The 22,073-nt window shown below is 37.6% G+C and overlaps 2 protein-coding genes across 3 annotated transcripts in view; both read right to left on the bottom strand.

Annotated features, from left to right (window-relative positions):
• Positions 1 to 497: 497 nt before the first annotated feature.
• On the bottom strand, positions 498 to 8,794 carry SNRNP27 (small nuclear ribonucleoprotein U4/U6.U5 subunit 27). Its single transcript, XM_061211340.1, has 6 exons — positions 8,687 to 8,794; positions 7,565 to 7,685; positions 6,207 to 6,319; positions 5,315 to 5,394; positions 1,837 to 1,901; positions 498 to 868 (listed from the first exon to the last, which is right to left on the bottom strand). Exons 1-6 carry the CDS (start codon positions 8,718 to 8,720, stop codon positions 814 to 816), a joined length of 468 nt encoding a protein of 155 aa, XP_061067323.1. The 5' UTR covers positions 8,721 to 8,794; the 3' UTR covers positions 498 to 813.
• Positions 8,795 to 13,578: 4,784 nt separating this feature from the next.
• Positions 13,579 to 22,073, bottom strand: part of GMCL1 (germ cell-less 1, spermatogenesis associated) — a 48,963-nt gene continuing 40,468 nt past the window's right edge. Inside the window, exons 11-12 of one of the 2 annotated variants that reach the window (XM_061210671.1) lie at positions 20,642 to 20,729; positions 13,579 to 14,776 (exon numbers count right to left, since the gene is read on the bottom strand). In XM_061210671.1, the coding sequence (XP_061066654.1) occupies positions 14,651 to 14,776; positions 20,642 to 20,729 (214 nt within the window). In that variant the 3' untranslated portion in view covers positions 13,579 to 14,650. The remainder of the gene's footprint in view (positions 14,777 to 20,641; positions 20,730 to 22,073) is intronic. The other variant, XM_061210670.1, reaches the window with a different exon arrangement.

The raw sequence follows: 22,073 nt of genomic DNA, 5'->3' as shown, positions 1-22,073 counted from the left end.
ATAGCCCACATGCAGCAACAAAAACCCAACGCAGCCGAAAAAAAAGTTCACAGTACATGGGAGTATAAGGATTAGTAAAAGAGAGCAGCATAAACATTCTGATCTCTTTGGGTAGGGGCAAGAAATACATACCCATAGGAGCCTGGAAACACATATACCAAAATATTAATATTCTGGTGGTAGATTATTGGCTGATTTTTGGCTATTTTCCCCTACTTTCTGATTTCTCCCAAGTTTTTTTTTTTTTTTAAGTTTTTAAATAATAAGCATGTATTGCTTTTCTATTGGGGAAAAAATGGTATTTGGGGGGCAAAAAACACAGAAGATACAAAAATCCAGTTATACTTTTTCATTCTTCTAATTTTTAAACTATAAAGAATCATGATATCTAAATCTATGTATGAAAAAAGAAAACGTGTAGGGAGATTCTTTTACCTAGTAATAAAAGTATCAAATACAAAAGGGTAGAAGTATTGCTTTATTTGAGAAACTTACTTCCAAATTACTCTTATGTGTTTTAAAAAGTCATAAAGAACATCCAAGAAGAAGACATACACAGTTTCCATAGGAATAAGGACAAAAAAATGGGGTTGATGATTGCCCCAAATGAAATTTCCTAAAGGAAAAAAATGTAATATTTAACCTTTTTTTGAGGCAGGGTAAGTGAACTACACACATCATAAATAAAACTTTCTTACTTTACAAGGAGGAGGGACTGTGATCCTATTTTTGATGCATATTAAATACAAAATACAATATCCACTGTTCTGATCAAGATGAGGGGAAAAAAATCATTCTTCAATATTTCAATTCTCATGCAATAAAATCCAAAGGTCTGTTGAATCCACCTTTTCGATTCATGTACTGCCTATGATGAGAAAATTTATTGTTATTAAAAAAAATTCTGGATTCGTCTTATAAAAGAAGTAATCACTTGCTTCAGAAATTAAACCTATAAACCATTTTTAAAATGGCAAAGTCTAGGGCAAGAAGTATTCAAAGTTAAAATCCAAATAGAGGTATGGAAATATACTTTCAATGTTATTTGGGAAGATTCTACAGACTTTAAAAAAAATCAACTGAAAACCCATATTTATTTTAGGTAACACTAAACACCTAGCTAGTTTAAGGAAATAGAGAAGAGTTTCAAAATACATACCCATCAAGCAAATCTGATTTCACACTGTACTAGTTCTCCCCATAAGACCTTAATTGAAGGTAATTTTACAATGGACTGTTGATGATTCTGGTACTTTAACTCACAGCAGTCTCAAATCACACTATTCATATTCTAAATTAATTGGAATATTAGTCTTTTATCAGTGATAAATGTAGAGAGAAAGGCAATGTTTGAAGATGTCTTGACTTTTCCATTCATTCAGTGAGATTTCAAGTATGGATTGGTTTGTTCTGTGGTATTAATAAAATATACCTATATTTAACAGAAGGATATTTACAGTTGAAATCCTTATACAATCAATTTAGGTAAATAATTCAGGAGGAATCTATTTTAAAACCTGTAATTATAATGAAATTAAAGCCTAAAGACTTGAGACTATGTTATTTTGAAGAAAGAACTACTTAGAGCCCTAAAATATTTAAGCCAACTACCCTTCTTTACAATAGTTACTAGTTCACATGTAAATGTGAAACTATTTTAACATACAAGAATACAAACAAGGAAGATTAAGACAAGGGACAATATGGAAACTATTAAAGTAAGGGACTGTTTGGAAAACTGCTACATTTCCTACAAACATCATTATCCCATAAAAAATTCTTTCCCAAGCATATAATTTATATTAGTTCAAACATAATAATGGCAGCTATGCATACCTATACTTCCTCTTCTGAGACACATTTATGGCATAGGCATTTACAGAGCCATCCACCTTTTTCCCCTGGAGAAAAGCAAGAAACAAAAACCAAAAAACAAAACACACACACAAACAAACGAGCAAACAACACACCAGAGAAAGAACATATTATATGCCTTGATCAAAGAGCTGCATCCCACAGACCCTCTTTAATGGCAAGATTCATTTAAGCATGAGGTAGTCCAATGAGTGAAAGAATTTTCAGATCCTGATGATATCCCATGATCTCCCAAGCATTATAACTCTCTGTTCACATTTTTTATAGTCACACATAAGCAAATAAACCAATATTCAAACCAACAAACACTCATGGTATATGTATTATGTGCAAGACATACAGGGAAATTGGGTAGCAGAGCCTCACCTTTTCTGGTCAAAGAATTCTTAAAAACCAAATACAAGTTATGGATATTTTCTCTAGAAAAATCCATTCACAAAAATTTAACTTATGACCTTAACTGATGGCATTCTCAAATCAGTTACCATTCCTATCTAAATCCCATTCCTTACATAGGCCTTGAAATTTTGATTTTTAAATCAAGAATCAGAATAACAGATGCTAATGTTGTATCACTTGTATCTCGGACTTTTTTTTTTTCTTCAGTAATTCCTTTATGGGTCTTTTGATTCAACCTGTTCCACTTTCTGTTCCTCATGCCTGAATCGCCTTCCCAACCCCCATCCAATCTTCAACCATCTGGTTCTTATGCATCCTTCAAGGCCCAATTCAAATGATCCAGCTGCCAGGAAGCACCCTCTTCTCTAACTCCCATAGAATGTTAACTGTGCTTTCCTCACAATACCCTGCATTTTCTACTCTGCATGATCATGATGTATAACATCATATACATGATGTTATTTCCCGTCAGACTGCAAGCTCATATGGAGCTTGATGGAGGGATATGGGTGTGAGTGACCTTTGCAACTGTCACATCCTAGGCTACTGCACTTGCAGGTACTCAGAAAATGACTGTTAAATGTATGAACACTGCCAGTTAATGCCACCATGAGTGCATGTGCAGGCACACACACATAACCTCCCTCCCCTATTATTACTCACAGGCGTGTACCCTGTTTAGCATACTTATTAGATATCTGTGTTAGGCCAAAAAAAAAGGATTCTTATCCACTGGCATGCGCAGGTGAGGTATATATTTGAAGCTGAGCTAAAACAAGTATATGTGGTCTTCCTTTTCTATTCCTGTTTTCACTGCATTTTGGGGGCTGGGGGAATACTGAGTAAATTACTTAAGGTGTATTATTTTAACCTCCCAAGAATAGGAGGTAGGCATGACTTGGAAAAAAAGTAAATGATGTTATTAACCTTTTTACTAAGTTCAATTACTAAAGGCTTTCTGATTTTTGAAAACTATTTGCACAGTTGTATATTATTAGCCCTCTTCTCATTTACATGCTGGAATAGAAAATTATCCATTAATAAGCATAACCAAACTTTGAAACTTTCTGGAATGCTAAAATGGAAGGGAAAATAAGTGACTACATTGGCATATGAAGAGGTGCCACCATAGATTAATGATGAAATATCACAAGATACACATTACTGAAAAATACAAATGAGCTGAGAGACTTTGTAACTGATAGTCATGAAGCCAACTGCATACGAATTAAATTAACATCCTTGTAGATGTCATTAAAAAAACAACTGACATCATTTGTTCTTGTGGTACTCCATAATTTTTATGGGATCTATAAATTCTCACCTAATTTCTCCTTTATACACAAACATTTAAAAGACTACATTTAAAAGTAGTGGCTCCATCTTTACATCTGATTCTCAGGAATTTCAAACATAACGTCTGGCAACAGTAAAACCAAAAGAGAAAAGAATTCTAATAGTGAAGGTCCTTCACTATTCTAAAAACAATAAAATTTAGTTGTCTCATTTTGGAGATATTTTTATTCACCCAATATATGTATTAATAAACCAGTTCACTTATAAAATGCTCTTTTGAATAACAAATAAGGGTTTGGTATATTCAAGAAAAAAACCTGAGACATAAACTGCATTAAATTCTAAAATGGGGTTCACATAACCATTTGTGAGAACAAGAGCGCATTCTTAATTTTCTCACCTCAAAACAGTCATGCCTCTGGTACTCCTCTTAGGTCATACACTGTCATTTAAAAAAATACATGGGAACCCCACATAATCACATCAGTTAGAAAGAAACTCTTATAGCACCTGAGATTACCCCACTCCATTCACAACTCAATGGAACACAAGATTAGGGGAAGTGAATTATTTTTGACAACTCTCCTCAAAAACTCCAACTTCAATTTGCAAAATTAAAAGGACTTAAAATTCTATAAAAGAAAGTTTTAAAAATATATTTTCTCTCTCTCCACACACTCTCCCTGCCTATCCTTACTAGCTTCCTCTCTCTATCCTCCCTTCTCTCTTCATTCGATTTCCTCTCTCCCTCCATCTCCCCTTTGCCGTACTTCCCTATCTCCCTATCTCTCTCCCACCTCCCTCTCTTCATCTCCCTCTCCACAATCCCTCCCGCTTTTGCCTCCCCTACTTCCTTATTCTCTCCAGTATTAAGATCAGGGCTAGAGAGCATTCAAACTCCTGTCAACCCCTCTTCTGAGCTATGAGATATGCATGCAACTACGCAATGCCATCTTTATCTGGCAGCTGCGCTTGGTTCTGTTTCACAGCATTTCCCCTTCCTATAATCCTTTCTTTGGTTAACCCTATCAGCCTGACACTTCAGAGTCATCACTGACTACTCACCTCCATCCCACCACCACTAACTCTGGTTCCTGAATGGTTCTCAATATTCCAGCCCCTCTTCTCAGTTCAGGCCTTCATCATCTTTCACTGCACGACGGCAGTTCTCTCAGCCTCCCATTTGTCCTCCATGAAGCCCCAGACCATCACTCTAAAACACACATATAATCTGTTACTCCCTTGCTTAAAAACCACTGCTTCCTCTCATCACCTAAAGAATCAACTCTAAGTTCCTCAGCATGGCTAAGGATATCACAAGCCTTCTGCGATTTGCCTCCCACCTCTATTTCTAGCCTCATTTGTAGCCACCAGCCCACCAGCACGCTTTCACTAGTCACTGAATTTGAAATTCCCACAATACTCTATGCTCTTTAATGCCTACATGGCATTGTCATGAGCTTTTCCCTCTGCTTCAAATGATCTTCCTCCTCTTCTTTGTCTGATCACCTCTACTGGCCCTTTAAGATCTAACTCAAATATCCCAGGCAAATACTCCCTGAATTCCAATGGCAGCTCACCACTTCCTTCTCTTTGCTTTCAACCCCTTCACACAGATAGTTACTGTCTTCTAACAAAAAACTTGTATCAGTGGAAGAAATTACAAGTGATAGTAAAAGAATATGGAAAAATGGGACAGATCAATTCAAATAAGAATACTTAACTGGCTACATGTTTTACTTACTTTTGTGGAGTCAAAGGAGGCAAATCCCATTAACTTCATCATTTCTATTTCTTCCTCTGTTTTGCCCTCCAAGTCTTCCTCTACAAAAATAAGTGATAAAATTTTAAACTCTATCATTCTATACATATAAAAAGAGAGGTGGCTTACCAGCAGAGAATATACTAAACAATTAGCTAAAGACTTGAGTTTAATGAAAGAAACTCCTCAATTTCAATAGCATATAACTTAAGGGGCAAGGAAGGATTGCGCTCTCCATCCTCCATCATAAGAGACTGCTTAAAAGGACATGCTTGGGGGCTTCCCTGGTGGCACAGGGGATAGGAATCTGCCTGCCAATGCAGGGGACACAGGTTTGATCCCTGGTCTGGGAGGATCCCACATGCCACGGAGCAACTAAGCCCGTGCACCACAACTGCTGAGCCGGCGCTCTAGAGCCCGCGAGCCACAACTACTGAAGCCCACGTGCCTGGAGCCCGTGCTCAGCAACAAGAGAGGCCACTGCAATGAGAAGCCCACGCACTGCAATGAAGGGTGGCCCCCACTCGGCAATGAAGACCCAACACAGCCAAAAATAAATAAATAAATATTTAAAAAAGGACATGCTTGGAGCCTTTAGGAAGGACCACCTTTAATATCAGACAGACCACTAGTTTTGACGATACTTCCAAAATATAATATTCTCATGTTTTTAACTGTCTTTCTTGTATCTAGAGCACCAGATAACCAGCAACTAAGGTACAATTAAAACAACATCTCAAAACTACATGCAATCAACACTATAAAAAACTTAATAGTTAAATGTTCAAAAATTATACTTTTATAATTTTATCATAATTGAAGTTATCTAAACATGGCTGTACTTTTCCTACAGTTATTTATCTAATAACATTACCAGTTATCTGACGTTCTTTGCTCTTTGTTTCTTTTGTTTCTTTCTTCTCCTCATCTCTTCTTTCTTTTAGTCGAGAAGGGGAAGGAGATGTGGATCTATGTCGTCTTGGGGACCTAAAATTTAGTAAGTTAAGATGTCAGAAACAGAGACATACCTGGTGACTTGTGTTGATGAGCACAGATATACATAAGTGCCTGCAAGGTAAAGGCTGAACAAAAGCCAGGCTCTAGAGCACCAGGAATTTGTTCCCCAAAGCAGAATGAGGAAGAAGGTTCTGCCTAGGCCCTGTTAGCAAAAAATTATTTATTGTTTAATCATCAGTTACACTCAGTATAGCTAGGGCAAAAAAATTTTCTGTAAGGCAGAAAAAAGCAACGAAACAAATGTGTGATGCTTATTAAGAATCAGAGTCCAAGGACTTCCCTGGCGGCGCAGTGGTTAAGAATCCACCTGCCAATGCAGGGGACACGGGATCGATCCCTAGGCCAGGAAGATCCCACATGCCATGGAGCAACTAAGCCCGTGGGCCACAACTACTGAGCCTGCGCTCTAGAGCCCGTGAGCCACAACTACTGACGCCTGCGTGCCTAGAGCCGGTGCTCCGCAACAAGAGAAGCCATAACAATAAGAAGCCTGCATGCAGCAAGAAAGACCAAACGCGGCCAAAAATAAATAAATTAATGTATAAATTTATTAAAAAACAAAAAGAATCCGAGTCTACTTCTAACATTCTTCCAAGATCTCATTCTTGATTATATACTTGAATAAATTATTATCACCAAAAGTTAATTAAAAAAAAAAAAGGCAGGCTTCCCTGGTGGCGCAGTGGTTGAGAATCCGCCTGCCAATGCAGGAGACACGGGTTCGGGCCCTGGTCTGGGAGGATCCCACATGCCGCGGAGCAACTAGGCCCGTGAGCCACAATTGCTGAGCCTGCGCGTCTGGAGCCTGTGCTCCGCAACAAGAGAGGCCGCGATAGTGAGAGGCCCGCGCACCGCGATGAAGAATGGCCCCCACTTGCCGCCATTAGAGAAAGCCCTCGCACAGAAACGAAGACCCAACACAGCCATAAATAAATAAATTAATTAAAAAAAAAAAAAAGACAAAAATACAAAACACTTATTTCTTACTCTTGCTAAGTGCTTTTCATGTATTATTTCTCACTTACTCCTCACGGCAACTCTACTATGTGGAATGTTATCAACCCCATTTTATCAGTGGGAATGTTAGGTTTAGAATAAAGTGGGATAAAGTTCCCCTCATTTCATGAAATTATAAGTCCCTTTGTAAGTGATAACAGAGTCAAGCGCAGCGACTACGAAGCTGTGGTAAAACTTCTGGTTATTTTCTGCACTTACCTGGAACGTCTTCTGTGCGGGGATCGAGAGCGGCTTCTTCTCCGATCTCGCTCTCGGGACCGGGACCTTTCTCGGCGCCTGCGTTCTCTCTCTCGGGAGGTGGACCGGGACCGCCTACGCTCTAATATAAACACAAAATTGTAGAGCCGAAAATTACCTCCAACATCTACTGGATGCTGCGCCGACCAATAGTAATATAATGCGCGCCATTTCTAGATGTCACATTAAAAAAGTAAAAAAGACGCATGAAATTAATTTTAACAGTATAGATTTAACCCAATATATCCAAACTATTAGCATTTCAACATGTGCTCATTATAAAAAAATGGACACTTTATTCTTTCTTTTTTCCGCATTAAATCAAGGAAATCCGGTGTGTATTCGACACTTAAACAGCAGTTCTCAATTCGGATTGACAACATGTTAAGTGCTCAATAGCCCTATGTGGCTCGAGGGCTCATTTAACTTTTAAGATCAACCCTGATTAGCTGAAGGTGATAAGAACTAACGAGGGGGCAGAATCGAGGGACTACGTGACATCTCCCGATCCAAGTCCTGGCTTGTCTACCTCTCACTACCCCCTTCATGGGGCTGGGGCCAGAAGACATTACGAGGTGAGCTCCCTGCACGCAAACTCCTAACCATCGATTTCCCTACTATAAACTGGGAAGGAAACCCTGAGCATTTAAGAACCTGGCGGTATCACATGCTGAGTGTTACGCAGTGTGGCATCAATTCTCACTTCAGTTTTTAAAGGTAAGCAATATTACCCTCAATGTCTAATTACGGGAATTCGGACGCAGGAAGGCTGAATGACTTGCAATCGGTCACCCAGAAATTAAGGGAACCGTGGCCTGACTCTACATTCCCCAGCCACACGTACAACAACAGTTACTGTATGAGGGTGACAAAGAGTCGGCGAAACCCCAACTTGGGAAAAAAAACTGCCTTCAAATCCGAGGGCTGAAGCGTGTAGGGCCCAGGTCTTCGTTCCCCATCCACCCCCTCTCTTCTCCTCCTGTGAAAAGGTCCCCCCTCTCCGCGGCCCTTGGACTGGGAACAAAAGGGGGGACGGGTCTTCAACAGAGCTGACCAGACCCTCAGAACTGCTTCTGGACTCACCCCTCCGCGGGGACCGGCTGCGGCTGCGACCCATTCGGAGTCCTCCCCAACCTCACGCCACCCCGGAAACGACTGTGCAACAACTTCCGGGAGGGCGGGGAACTGAGCTTTCCCTGCAGCCTGGGAAGCGTCGAAACGAGTCGCCAGAGTTCCGGCTTCTAAGGCAGGCGGGCGGTGCTGCGCTTGCGCAGAATCACGCGGCCGCGGCCCGACGCCGCCTCTTCCGAGCTCTGAGTTTTCTTTGAGAGCAGAGTTGTCCTGTCTGCTGTTTCAACCCCCGTTTCGAGGTGGCTTCCCCATCTTCTTTGTCCACGGTGGGCGTTAAAATGTGTTGCCTGATGTTATTATAGAAATGTCTGGAAAAAGCCATATATAAACCACCCTAACACAGTTCTCATTCCTCCACCCCCCGTTTTTCTTTCCGACTGTCTTGTCCACATGCATAAAATATTTCATACCAAACCAATTGTAAACATAGCATACGCAAATAGTTTTAAGTCCACCCGGGGAAGAACTAGGGTGGGTCAGAAGGCAGAGGGGGAAAGGGGAAAGAAAGCATGGTTGAGAGCTTTTACTGAGTTTTGTGGGAGGGAATAGCAGAGGCTGGGAAGCAGGCTAGGTAGGTTTAACACTGACTAGTTTGAATAATTGCAGCGGGCCTTGGGATTTAGGGGCTGTCCAGAGCTGTTACCTGGCCCTGGGGTCATTATAGCAGAGGAAAAATGCCTTGGCTTGTGAGCTTGATAAAGGAGGTGGTAGGAGAGTACGGGCTTTTTCCCCTGGCTGGTTTGCATATGAAAGGCACACTCAGAAGGGGAGTCTTTTGCTATCTCTAGAAATTAGCTAGCCCTGGGAAGGGCAGTCTCAGCAAGGCCCCAGATGTCAAAACAGCAGAAAACGAAAGAAATAAAAATGGCATGATTAATACAATTATTCACACAAATGTTTATTGCACACCTATATGCCAGAGAATTAATCAATGAAAAAAACAACTCTGCTCTTGAGTAGCTTGCAGTCCAGTGAGGGATACAAACAAGAAGTGTCAAGATGCATTGAGAGGGGCAGAACAAGATATTATGAATGCACATAAAGTGGCTACCTAACTGGTATGAGGGGAAAGCTTCTCAAGAAAAGTTTCCAGGAGGAAATGATGTCCAAACGAGACCTTAGGGATGAGTAGAAATTAGCCAGGTCAAATGGGGTGACTTTTGTGGTGTGGACAGGTGGAAGAGATTGGGCGGAGGAGACTGCATATGCCAGGGCAAGAGGCAAGGGAGCAGACAGGCTAAAAGTAGAGAACTAAAGAAATGTTCTAGGCAGCAAGGAGTGAAATGTAAAGACAAGACTAGAAGCCTTGTAAGCTATGGTAGAGTTATCCTGAGGCAAAAGCAATAGCCTTTGAAGGGCTTTGAGGACTGGAGGGAATCACATTTGAGTTTATTCAGAGAACACTTTGGGTAACTGGAGACTTGACTACAGGGGGAGAACACCTAGGGAGGATGGTACAATAATCTAGATTGGAAACTCCAGTGGCCTGTACTAGAGTGGTATCAGTAGGTAAGGTGAAAAGTGGCTGAATTTGAGAAGTAATTGATAAAACTGGAAAAACTTGATTTTTGGATGCAGAGAATGAGAGAATTATAAGATTCAACAATGACATCCAGGTTTCTGGTTTGTGAAACTGGGTAGATGGTAGCATCATTTGCTAAGGCACATAATGTTAAGTTTTGGGTAAAGACCATATGTTCAGATCTTGGACATACTAATCTGAGGTGCCATTCTGAACACCCAAAAGGAGATGCCCACTAGATGTGTATCTGGAGCTTGGAAAAGAGATCTAGGCTGATTTTTTGATTCCAAAAAAAGGAATCGTCAGAACATAGATGTTCATTTGAAGCCATGAGAGTGCATGAAACCACCCTGGGGAGGCTGAGAGAAAAGGGCCTGGAGACAGCTAGAGGAAGAACCCCAAAAGGAGACTAAGGGGGAGCCAGAGAAAGAGAAGGAAAACCCATTGAGTGTGAGGTCAGAGAAGTTTTAAGAGAAGGCTGCTGTTTTTAAGGAAAACAAAGCGGTTAATTTTAAATGTTAAAAGGAATGAAAAAAAAAAACCCACATCTAACCTAAAGGATTTAGCAACAAAGTCTTTGCTGACTCAGTTTTAGTGGAGTTGGGTTGTGAATGGCTTTTGCAGTAGAGAGAGAACTTGCATAACCTTTTTTTTTTTGGCTGCCCCACACGACTTGTGGGATATTGGTTCCGCCACAAGGGATCGAACCCAGGTCCATGGCAGTGAAAGGCAGTGAAAGGCAGTGAAAGCGCAGTCTTAACCACTGGACCACCAGGGAATTCCCTGCATAACTCTCTTGAGAAGTTTGGCTTATGCAGGGCAAAATATGGCAGTGGGTGGAGGTAAATGTAGAAGGTTTTTCAGATGGGAGAAACTTAAGCATGTTTAAAATATTGGTGTGAGTATAGAGGAAAAAAAAGTAAAGTACAGAAGAGAAAGAAAAAAACCAAAGGAGTAAGTTTCCTAAAGGGACAGCCCTGAGATTAACCATAGGCAGGAAAAGAAGTGGTATATCTCTAAGTGGCTCCTCCCCCTTTAAGATGTGGGATAGAAACTGTATTCTGCTAGGGCTTCCTTATTTACTGATCAAGTTGCCCTCTCAGAATGCAGATTATCCAGCACTGTATCTGGAAGAAAAATCCTGTTTTCAATACCTGCCTGAGTTTCTCTCATTCTAATGGCCATTTTAATGGGTTTTGAGTGTAGTAGGGCTGGGGTACTGTCAACACTTGTGATCACACTTGCTTGTAAGTTCCCTCCCCAACCAGACAGCAATTTTTCAGTAAAGGCAAGCTGTAAAGTATGTATGTACTTTACATAAGAATCAACATTAACCATCTGTGATTCCTGCAAATGTACTATTTTTAGCCTTGGTTAAACTTTGTTTTACCTCTTCTAGTCCTATTTTATGTAAAATCACCAGCCTTTACAAAGCTGTCCTACTTTATCATTACAAATGGATGCATGTTGTTGAGTCAGTAATTTCCCCCTAATTAGATGCAGTCTGACCACTAGTTAACAGTGATTGATGATGTTTGAGGTTTTTTTGCTTTTGTATCCCTGTACCGTGTTTGGGAAGAACTGCAAACTCTGTGGTTGGGATGAAACTGTACTATGACTTTTGTTTTTTAATGTAGTCAAGTGATTTAGGTCCACATTGCTTGAAATTATGATTCAACACATCATTCTAGGTGATTGACAAGTTATCTACCATTTGCACCCCTGGCTCTATTATCCTTTCTATTCTTTACATGGGTTCATCTTTAAGGGAATATAACTCCTGACATAGTTTCAGCGTTAACAGTCCAATATTCTAGATCACCTTTGTTGGACAGAACTTTCTGCAATGATGGAAATATTCTATATCTGCACTGTCCAATACAGTAGACACTAGTTACATGTGGTTAACTAAGCACTTACAATGGGTCTAGTGTGATTGAGGAAGTAAATTTTAATAAATTTTATTTAATTTTAATTAACTTAAATTTAGATAGCCACAGTGACTCTTGGTAACCCTAATTTTGTATTTGATGTTGAAATCTGCTCATTAATGATGGCAATAAATCCTATTTAAAGACCTGAAATGCGATAAAATGTTGGCTGCTAAACACTTGGTTAAAAAGCTAATGACTACAACATTCATTTAATTTTGCCTACCTTGCTAAGTTTCAAGCCAAATTTATTTAAGGAAAAAAAAAAAAGGAAAGGTACACTCATATCTCTCTTTAATAATTTAGCATGGAACTCTAGAACATTTTCTCTTAAGGACCTCTTCTTTACTGATAGCCAAGTAAAAATAATTATTAGTGGGTAAATATTGTTTTCTAGCCCTTGCAGCTTAAAAAAAGACTTGGCAAAGGTTATAAGGCAAAAGCTGACAAACACCTTCATATATAATAGTTTATATGATACTTCAGCTGACACTTTTAATACTTTATTGAAAATATTCCAATTATAAAGAATGAAAAGTATGCAAACATTAAAGTATTTGGTAAGAAAACAGAAGCAGATCTTTACTATCAATGTGAAGTACTAGCTGACAATTACCAGTTTCTCCAATGAGAACACAACCTACTTATGACTGAACAAATAATTATTTTATCTGTGAATGACATAAGCAATTTGGCCAGGAAACAAAGAACGGACAGGAACCATATGTAATTCCACTTTGATTAATTCATATAAGTGAAATGAAATAATCTTACTAATATACTCAAATTTTAAGTATCTTTACTCCCAAGATTTGGAAAAATTCAATTATTCAAAGAATTCAATTTGTTTGGCATTTATATTTTTTAATATGTAAGGGTGAGGAACCTCTGATGTTACCATAAGATAGGAAAAAAACAAAAGCATCTCATGAAAGAGATATAGTTATAGCCAAATACAAAAACAAGAAATGAAGCCTCAATACAGCCAAATTATTGGATTTTTTACTACAGTTCTAGGGGTGGAGATAGGGAAGGCATTTAAAAGCTTCCTTTAAATCTACCATGAGGATGAATTTTGAAAAGACAAAAGTGATTTATGAATCTATGGACATATCACTAAGGAAGAAAAACTAGCAATGAATTCTAAAAGTTAAATCTAATTGGAAAAAATCTAACTTGGAAAAAAAATTCTGGTTTCACCTAATTTTTTTTTTTTTTGCTCATTTTATATAATGGCTGATTCTTTTTTCCAAATGGGTATTGATTTGTACAGATACACAAAAGTAATTCCCATTTTTCTTAGAACATACTAAAAATATACATTAACCACAAAAAGTACTCACTCTGACTGGAAAGACGATGAGCATGGCTATTTTCAAAATAGCAGTAAACACAAGAAACCAACATATATAAATCATGACAAATGTACATCTCATTTTTGACAAAAATAAGTTCTATTTGTACATTGTTTTATTATCAGCTTCTATATGATATCCTCCGACCTTATTTACATTTACTATGAGATTTCTAATAGCATGTGTAACTCAAAGGCACTCAATTCAGAGGTTATAAAGTCCTGAGCTTAAGTAGGAAATAGGATTCCCAACTAAAATTTGAACATAAATAAAAAGATCACAGAATATGAGAATGTTTAAAGTGTAATATTTGGTACATAAATAATCTGTGACCTAATAATAGAGTTGTACAGCATGTCAAAGAAAAGACCATGTAAGGCAAAGGAATATCCTCAGAATCCAACTGATTTTCTCCCCCATCCAAGTTCATTTGAAAGTCTGAACCTGATTTTTTTGTTGTTAAAATCCTAGGAAAGCTAAATATCAATAAAAAGCAAAATAAAATAGCATGAAAATGCTTACGTTAAATAAAAAGTTCCTCAGTCTTCAAAACCATGAAAAAAAATTTAATGATTAAAAACATATATAGATTGGAAGAATATTTGACTAGGAGCAGGAATCATAAAGAGCAGTTGAAAAAATTAAAAGGACAGCTTTAAACACACCAACTGAAACAGCATTTATAATTGGCCATTCAAATTATTCCTTTAGCATTCTTTTAGCCAAATAAAAATAAAACTTACAGATGGATAATTGAGGTTCACTAACATTAGGTAGGATCAAAGTTCAAGCTAAAAATTAACTCTATATTTGGTTGCAGAGAAATGTGAAATTTACCTACGGCAATTTTCTACTGATGCCAAATTAAAAAGCATGAGTCGACATCTTTATAACAAACGGTTTGACAGATATTTTCTTGGCTTTAAAATGTTTTTTTATATATGCATAGAAATGTAATGAGGATAAGAATAGTCTTCTGTATTATCTGAACAGTTCATAAGGCCTTTGTCACTGTTAGTCACCTTAGATGTGAGTATCTGCAGGGCCATTAAATTAAAGCTGGCCAAAAAAGTTTACAAAGTGCTACTGTTTCCAACTGATGAGATCCTCAGTTTTCTGGATTTTCTGGATGATTATTTTCAGTTCTTTTTTCTGGCGATATATACAGGAAGTTACAGCAGATATATAAAGGGAAGATCAGAAGCCTGCTGTCCAAGTTCATCACTACTTGTTCCTATAAAACAAATTTGTTGCTTTAATAATAATAGTAATATTATAAAAATAAAACCAAACTGTTGAACTGAGTAAACTGAAGGTTAGTATGGTGGTTAAAAGTATGCATCTGGAGTCTGAGAGTCACTGCTCAAATCTCAAAACTCCCACCCACTAGCTGTGTGACCTTGGGCAAGTCACTGACCTTATCAACTACAGCTTCCTCACTGTAAAAGGGGACAATAAGAGTACCTACCTCATATGATTACACTGAGGATTAAATGAGACAATGCATACAGAGGGCTCACAAAGCCAGCTATATATTAAGTAATAAATAATGGTAGTAATTTTCATTACTGAAAAATTTCTATCAAGTAACTACATATTTTATGAACAGATACAGTGCACAAATACACACACTTCTCATTTGGCTTCAACGTCTGATGGTCTATATGTATAGCAAATACTTGGGATAAAGGTGGGGAGTCATTATTATCACCAATAAGCATGGTTCCCACTCTTGTCTAAGATTTCCCACTGTCTCTAATGCAAACATGTTATTTGTCTCTTGGAACCTAAAATACATTATCATGTAAAATCAATGTCAGGTTCAGTTACATCAATACACATGAGAATGACCTGAAATTCCACAGAGACAGGAGTTGATACTACACCTGAGAGCGACGAATGGAACCCTCACTCACTCATGCTACAGATCTCTGGAACCCTTTACCAGCAGTATTTGGCGAACAGAATAAATCCTCAGAATATAAGCAGTAGCACTGACATGAGAACTCCTACTTTTTAAATACTTGGATACTGAAATAATACGCATTAGTTTCACCTTTATACATTTTGGAGAATATACTGTTAAAATACTGTTTAAATCTAGAATTTAAAATTTTTTACTGCAGCATGTGCTCCTGCAATGAAGAGGGACTAAAACTGGAACATTTAAGTGACTGACAAAGGCTCAACTGGACACAGCCTCTGTGTTGGGGGAGCAGCAAGATAAATTTGGATAAATAAGGTAGGGAATAGAAATGTGACACACACACAATCTCTATGTTCTCCAAAATGGGCAAAGTGGTTTTTTTTTTTTTTTTAAAGTTAGTGAACAAAATGGATACGATGATAGGTCAGGTGAGGCAATCACCTGGGCTGATGGTGCTAACAGGGTTAAGCAGAGAGCAATTATGTCAAAGCATAGTTGATCTTTAGATGCTTGAGTCACCCTGGACTAGTCCATATTTGTAGCGATAACCTGAGTGAAGGCACATTTACTAAGTTTGTTGAGGACATATGCTTTGACGATATGTGTATCTGATGACAAAAGCAAGATTCTCTACCACGACCAAACAAAGACTCCAAGGAAGATTAGTATTCTGGTATCTGAATATAGTTAAGGTTGGTGGGGGAGAGTAGATCAAAGGGCCAACTCTGGGAAAAGAAGGGATCCATGCGGACATCACTTGGGGGCTGAATGGACATACCAATTTCTGAATATTGAACTGTATTAATCCCCATTTCCCCTCCCCAAACTAGACAGATCTAATTCTAGCTTCATCAAACCTTTAACTCCACCTGAGGGCTCAATTTACACCTACATTTGCATTGAAGCACCTTTATAGAAAAGCTCCATTTTCCTTCTTCCACTATGCAGTGGAAGCAGTGAAGTCTACACATCAGAGCATCAGACAGAGTGGTGGTATCTTCCTGGGTTTTCATCTCTGTTTCCAGACCGTTATTTCTATCTTCTCTGCTTCTCTGAGGCTCATGCTACTTACCTGTACTATAGCTCTATTACTGCCCTACATTTTATTTATAGGTCTAAATTCCAGGATCCATACATCCAATTCCCTACTAGAAATCTTCACTTAGACATAAAGCAGCTCAAATTCAAATCATCAGCTATTGAATACTACCTATTCTTTCCTTTCTTTCTGTGCCATCTATACTTTCACCCTTGCAATTGGCTTTGATTCCCCATCCCAGCTCTTAAATGTCTCACCAGGTTACTTTTTTTGCCCACCCCTTAAAGACCAGTGTTCCCTAGGTTTCCCTCCTGTCATATTCTTGACATATTTTCCCGTCGCTTATCTCATCCAATCATTATTTCTAGCTCAGGCATTGCTTATAAACTCCAGACCCATTTATCCACTGGTCTATCAAATTCTCACCTCAATGCCTTCAAATTAAATATGCTTTAAACTGAATTCATCATCTCTTCACCCTCACTTTAAGTCACGTTCATTTTTCTTCTTATAATTCAAATATCAGGAATTATAGGAAGGATTATTATTACCACTATAATTAAGTTGCCCAAGTCACAAAACCAGGTACTATCTTTGACTTTTTTCCTCACCCTCACACATACTTAACCACCAAATTCAATCAATTGCACCCCTTTATTTCTAGAACCCATCAACATTTCTTCATCTTCATTGCTACCTTCCATAAGGTTCTCATCATTTCTGATATGGATTATAGCAATAGCTTCTAAATTGTCTTCTGCCACTATCATGTTTCTAATCCTTCTTACACATTTCTGAGAGATCCTTCTATAATGCAAATCTAGTTAGCATAGTCCTGTAAGAGGGATAGTTTTAAAATAAATATATAAAAATCACTAGCTTTCCTATAGTCATCAAAAACTATTTATAAAAGATTCATTTCATGTTAGTAATTAAAATATAAAATACCTAGCATTATACTTCCAGGAAACATTTAAGAATAAATACGGGGGAAAACTAAATTTTAGAGACGTAAGGGAAGACCTGATTAAATGTAGAAAATACCATATTCCAGAAGGGAAGATACCAATTTCTCACAAATTACTTTATATTTAACAGTATACAGCAAAACCCTCATAGGATTTTTTGAGAGGAAACTGGACAAAATGATTCTATACCCCATACAGAAGAATAATCATGCACAAAGAACCCAGGGATTTTTGAAAAGAGAAGGGTGAAGGTGAATTTGCATTACTGGTAATAAAATTCTTTTTAAAGTGAGTCTGATTAAAACAGAGCATTATTGTCTCCACAATAAAATCAGTAAAACAGAAATCTCAGAAATGAAACCAAGTATATAAGGACTTATAGTATATGATAAAAATGGCATTTCAAATACATTGACACATCTGATACACTTTAGATGTATCAAAATACTCCAATGAAAAAATAAAAGGAATAGGAAAAAAAAAACCCAGATGACTATATAATCCCAGTTAGAAGGCCTAAATAGCACATCAAAAGAAGAACTCATTAAAGGAAGAGACTGATAGATTGTTTCATGAAGGCTGAAAGATAAATTACAAAAATGGAAAAAGTATAGCATATCACAAATGTTATTATTCTTAATATATAAAAGGTGTTAAAATTAACAAGAAAACAAACACCTTAATTAAAAAAACAATATACACTGTCAATTTACACAATATGTTCAATAAGTATATAAAAAAAACAACTATATCAGAAACCAAACAAATGAAAACTAAAATAAATGATTTGTTTCCACTTATTATATTGGGAGAAGGACTAGAAAGAATGATACACTTTGTTGCGTATGCTCTCCTGTACTACTGGAGGGAGTGTAAGTTGACAGTATTTTTGGAGGGCAATTTGGCCATTAGAAAATATATACACCATTTATTTGACATGAATTCCACTTTGTGGAATTCATCTTTTAAAAAAATCAAAAAAACATATAAAGATACATGTACATTTTTTATAATAGTGAAAAAACAAACAAAAAAACAAACAAAAAGATCAACTTTATCCAAAAAAGCATTATTTAAATTATGGTATATCTAAAATAACTCTTATGCAGTAATAAAAATGATGTTGTGGATATATATTTATTGACAAGAAAAGCTATCTATATACAACAAAGTGGAAAAAGAGCAGGCTACAAAATAGTTAACTAAGATAAAATTTTGGAAAAAAGATATAGGTGATGAAAAAATTGTCAGCGGTGTCATCTCTCAGTGGACTATGTATGATTTTTTTTTCTGTTTATTTTTATTTTCTATTTTTCTATAACAAACGTCTATAAGCTACATAAAACACATATGCAACCCCCCAACTAAAATCCTTCCATAGCTCTCTAACAGAGCTCAGGAAAAAGTCCAAACTCCATCCATAGCCCATCATGCCCTGGCTCTACGCCTACTGAACCCTTCCTCTTCCAAACCTCTCCATTCCTTGAATGACCCATGTGCTCCCTTGCCTCTATCTTTTAAATTTTATTTATTTATTTATTTTTGGCTGCGTTGGGTCTTTGTTGCTGCGCGCGGGCTTTCTCTAGTTGCGGTGAGTGGGAGCTACTCTTCATTGAGGTGCACGGGCTTCTCATTGCGGTGGCTTCTCTTGTTGCAGAGCACAGGCTCTAGGCGCACGGGCTTCAGTAGTTGTGGCGCGCGGGCTTAGCTGCTCCGCGGCATGTGGGATCTTCCTGGACCAGGGCTTGAACCTGTGTCCCCTGCATTGGCAGGCGGATTCTTAACCACTGCGCCACTAGGGAAGCCCCCTTGCCACTATCTTAGTCATCATCTGAGGCTTGGTTCAGGTATCCATTCACTTTTCAACTTATCCAGAAGAGGTTTCCCCTGAACTGTGTCTCTGCCCCTCCCCCAATAACCACACCTGTCCCCAACCCCACAGTAAAGGTTAGAGGTATTTCCCTGAATGTTACACACTCTTTGAGCCCATCCCTCTCCTTCTACTTAGCTATATAAGCTCCTCTTTATTTCCTCCACTCCTAGCATAGAACCTAGCATGAAGTAGGGACACAAATGTTTGCTGAATGAACAAATCAAGGAACACTAGGAATACAATTACTATCTTGGCCTGGTGCTTTTTAATTAAGTCTCTGGCTGCTTTGAGCCATGACAGTGTTTTTTAATGAAGTTCCAGGTTGAAGGTAAAGATAGATATTGTCCATGCAGCTCCAGATGGTGTGAGAGGGACCAACAGAGAATTCCAATGGAGGCAGATTTGAATCTCCTTATGTACCTACCTTCTCACTTACACCTACCACACGACAGAGTCAGCTCCCTCTAAGAGTTCCAACAATGGTTGAGGAGCCTCCGTAAGACTGCTGTTAAAGGAGTTCTCATACAGGGTAGGTGAGGTCAGAACTATCACTTCAAGGTTCCTTGCAGTGCTAAATTTTGACGTTTTATGAGAGTCTCTTCAGTCTGAGGAAAACTGCTAACTTCTAATAATTTATGTGAACCATAGGCTCCAAACCCTTTATTAAAACAGTATGTCTTTTGGAATGGTGGTTAGCTTTACTAGAAATAAACATCCTTGATTTTTAACAGCTCTCGTTTTACTTTTTGAAACTGGTTTACTTTTTCATCATGACATTTTGAAACTTCTACATGCATGTGATTTATGAAGAAACAAATGGCTTTAGAGATAATTTGGGGAACATTACAGATGTCTGTCATTTTAGAAACCTACTGTGCTAGAGGATAATGTTTGCTTAATATCTAGGAGCTATGGAGATACACTCGATTGTCTTTAAGATATGTTATTAATGTATAAATAAATGCACTAATGAACACAATGGAGAAAACAATTAAGATTCATAACTTTGTGAAGATCATGTTCAGGATGAATAATTATTTCCTTATTGTCAGCTCTGCCCCTCAAATCAAATTGTGTTTTCTTTTTATTATTATTGTTTTTGGTCTTAGTTACACTTCTGGTAGAATGGAGTAAATTATGCAAAAGTGAACATGGTACTTCCATCCTTACCTTCAAAAAATTCTCAAACCAATCTTTAAATCAAACATTAAATCTACTTAAGAATTTTCAAAAGAGGAGTCAAAAGACAAATACTATAATGAAAAAATTAACAGAAAAGTAATCAAACATACCTGGTCCTTTTCAAGTGTAAGTATTTGATAGCCAGTTGTTCTACTACATATTAGTTTTCCACTGCTATCAAAAGAAGCCAAACGTAATCTAGAATAAAAACACACACACACAAAAACTAATGATTTTTTAAAGCACAGATCAATTTAAATAAGCCCTACCTTGCTTTAATATTTACTTTTTTCTTCCATATTCTATGTCTTTTATTTTAATTTTTTTTATTCTCTATAAGTCTTTTACTTGTTAAGAATTTAAAGTCTTTTCAAACTATAAACTGATTCCATTTAGATTTACAAGCTTGTGCTATTATACATATCTGAGATATAAAAATAATTTATAAGTATGCCTTTAAAAATTAATAAATTAATTAATTAGGTTACAGCGGGTCTCAGTTGCAGCACGTGGGCTCCTTAGTTGTGGCATGAGAACTCTCAGTTGCAGCATGCATGTGGGATCTAGTTCCCTGACCAGGGATTGAACCCGGGGCCCCTGCATTGGGAGCACGGAGTCTTAGCCACTGTGCCGCCAGGGAAGTCCCCAAGTATGCCTTTTTTATTGTGATAAAATATACATAAAATTTACCATTTTAACCATTTTTAAGTGTATAGTTCTTGACATTCAACACATTTCACACTGTTCTGCAGTCATCACCACCATCCATCTCTAGAACCTTTTCTTCTTCCCCAGCTGATACTCCGTACCCAGTAAACATGAATTCCCCATTTCCCCTTACCTCAGCCCCTGACAATCACCATCCTACTTTCTGTCTCTATAAACCTGTCTACTCTACGTACCTCATGTAAGTGGAATCATACAGTATTTTTGTTCTTTTGTAACTGGCTTATTTCACTTAGTGTAATGTCTTCAAGCTTCATGTTATAGCACATGTCAGAATTTCCCCCCATTTTAAGGCTGAATAATATTCCATTGTAGGTATACATCATTTTGTTTTTCAGTTCATCTGTCAATACCTGGGTTGCTTCCACCTTTTAACTGTTGTGAATAATGTTGCTATGTGTACAAACACGTTTGAGTCCTTGCTTTCAATTCTCTTGGGTAAATAACCAGAAGAGGAATTCCTAGATCATATGGTAATTCTATTTAATTTTTTGAGGAACTGCCATACCATTTTCCACAAAGTAAGCACCATTTTACATTCCTACTAGCAATGTACAAGGGTCTAATTTCTCCTCATCTGCACCAACACTTTTGTTTTGTTTTTGATATTAGCCATCCTAACAGGTGTGAGGTGGTATATCTCACTGTGGTTTTGATTTGCATTTCCCTTATGATTAGTAATGTTGAGCATCTTTTCATGTGCTTATTGGTCATTTGTATATTTTCTTTGGAGAAATGTTTATTTAAAGTCCTTTGCCCATTTTTGAATCAGGTTGTTTTTTTGTTGGGGAATTTTAGGAGTTCTCTACGTATTCT

The sequence above is a fragment of the Eubalaena glacialis genome, chromosome 14, assembly GCF_028564815.1.
Source record: "Eubalaena glacialis isolate mEubGla1 chromosome 14, mEubGla1.1.hap2.+ XY, whole genome shotgun sequence".
NCBI lineage: Eukaryota > Metazoa > Chordata > Mammalia > Artiodactyla > Balaenidae > Eubalaena > Eubalaena glacialis.
Note: the sequence above shows the minus strand (reverse complement) of the source record. Positions and strands in the feature narration are given on the sequence as shown.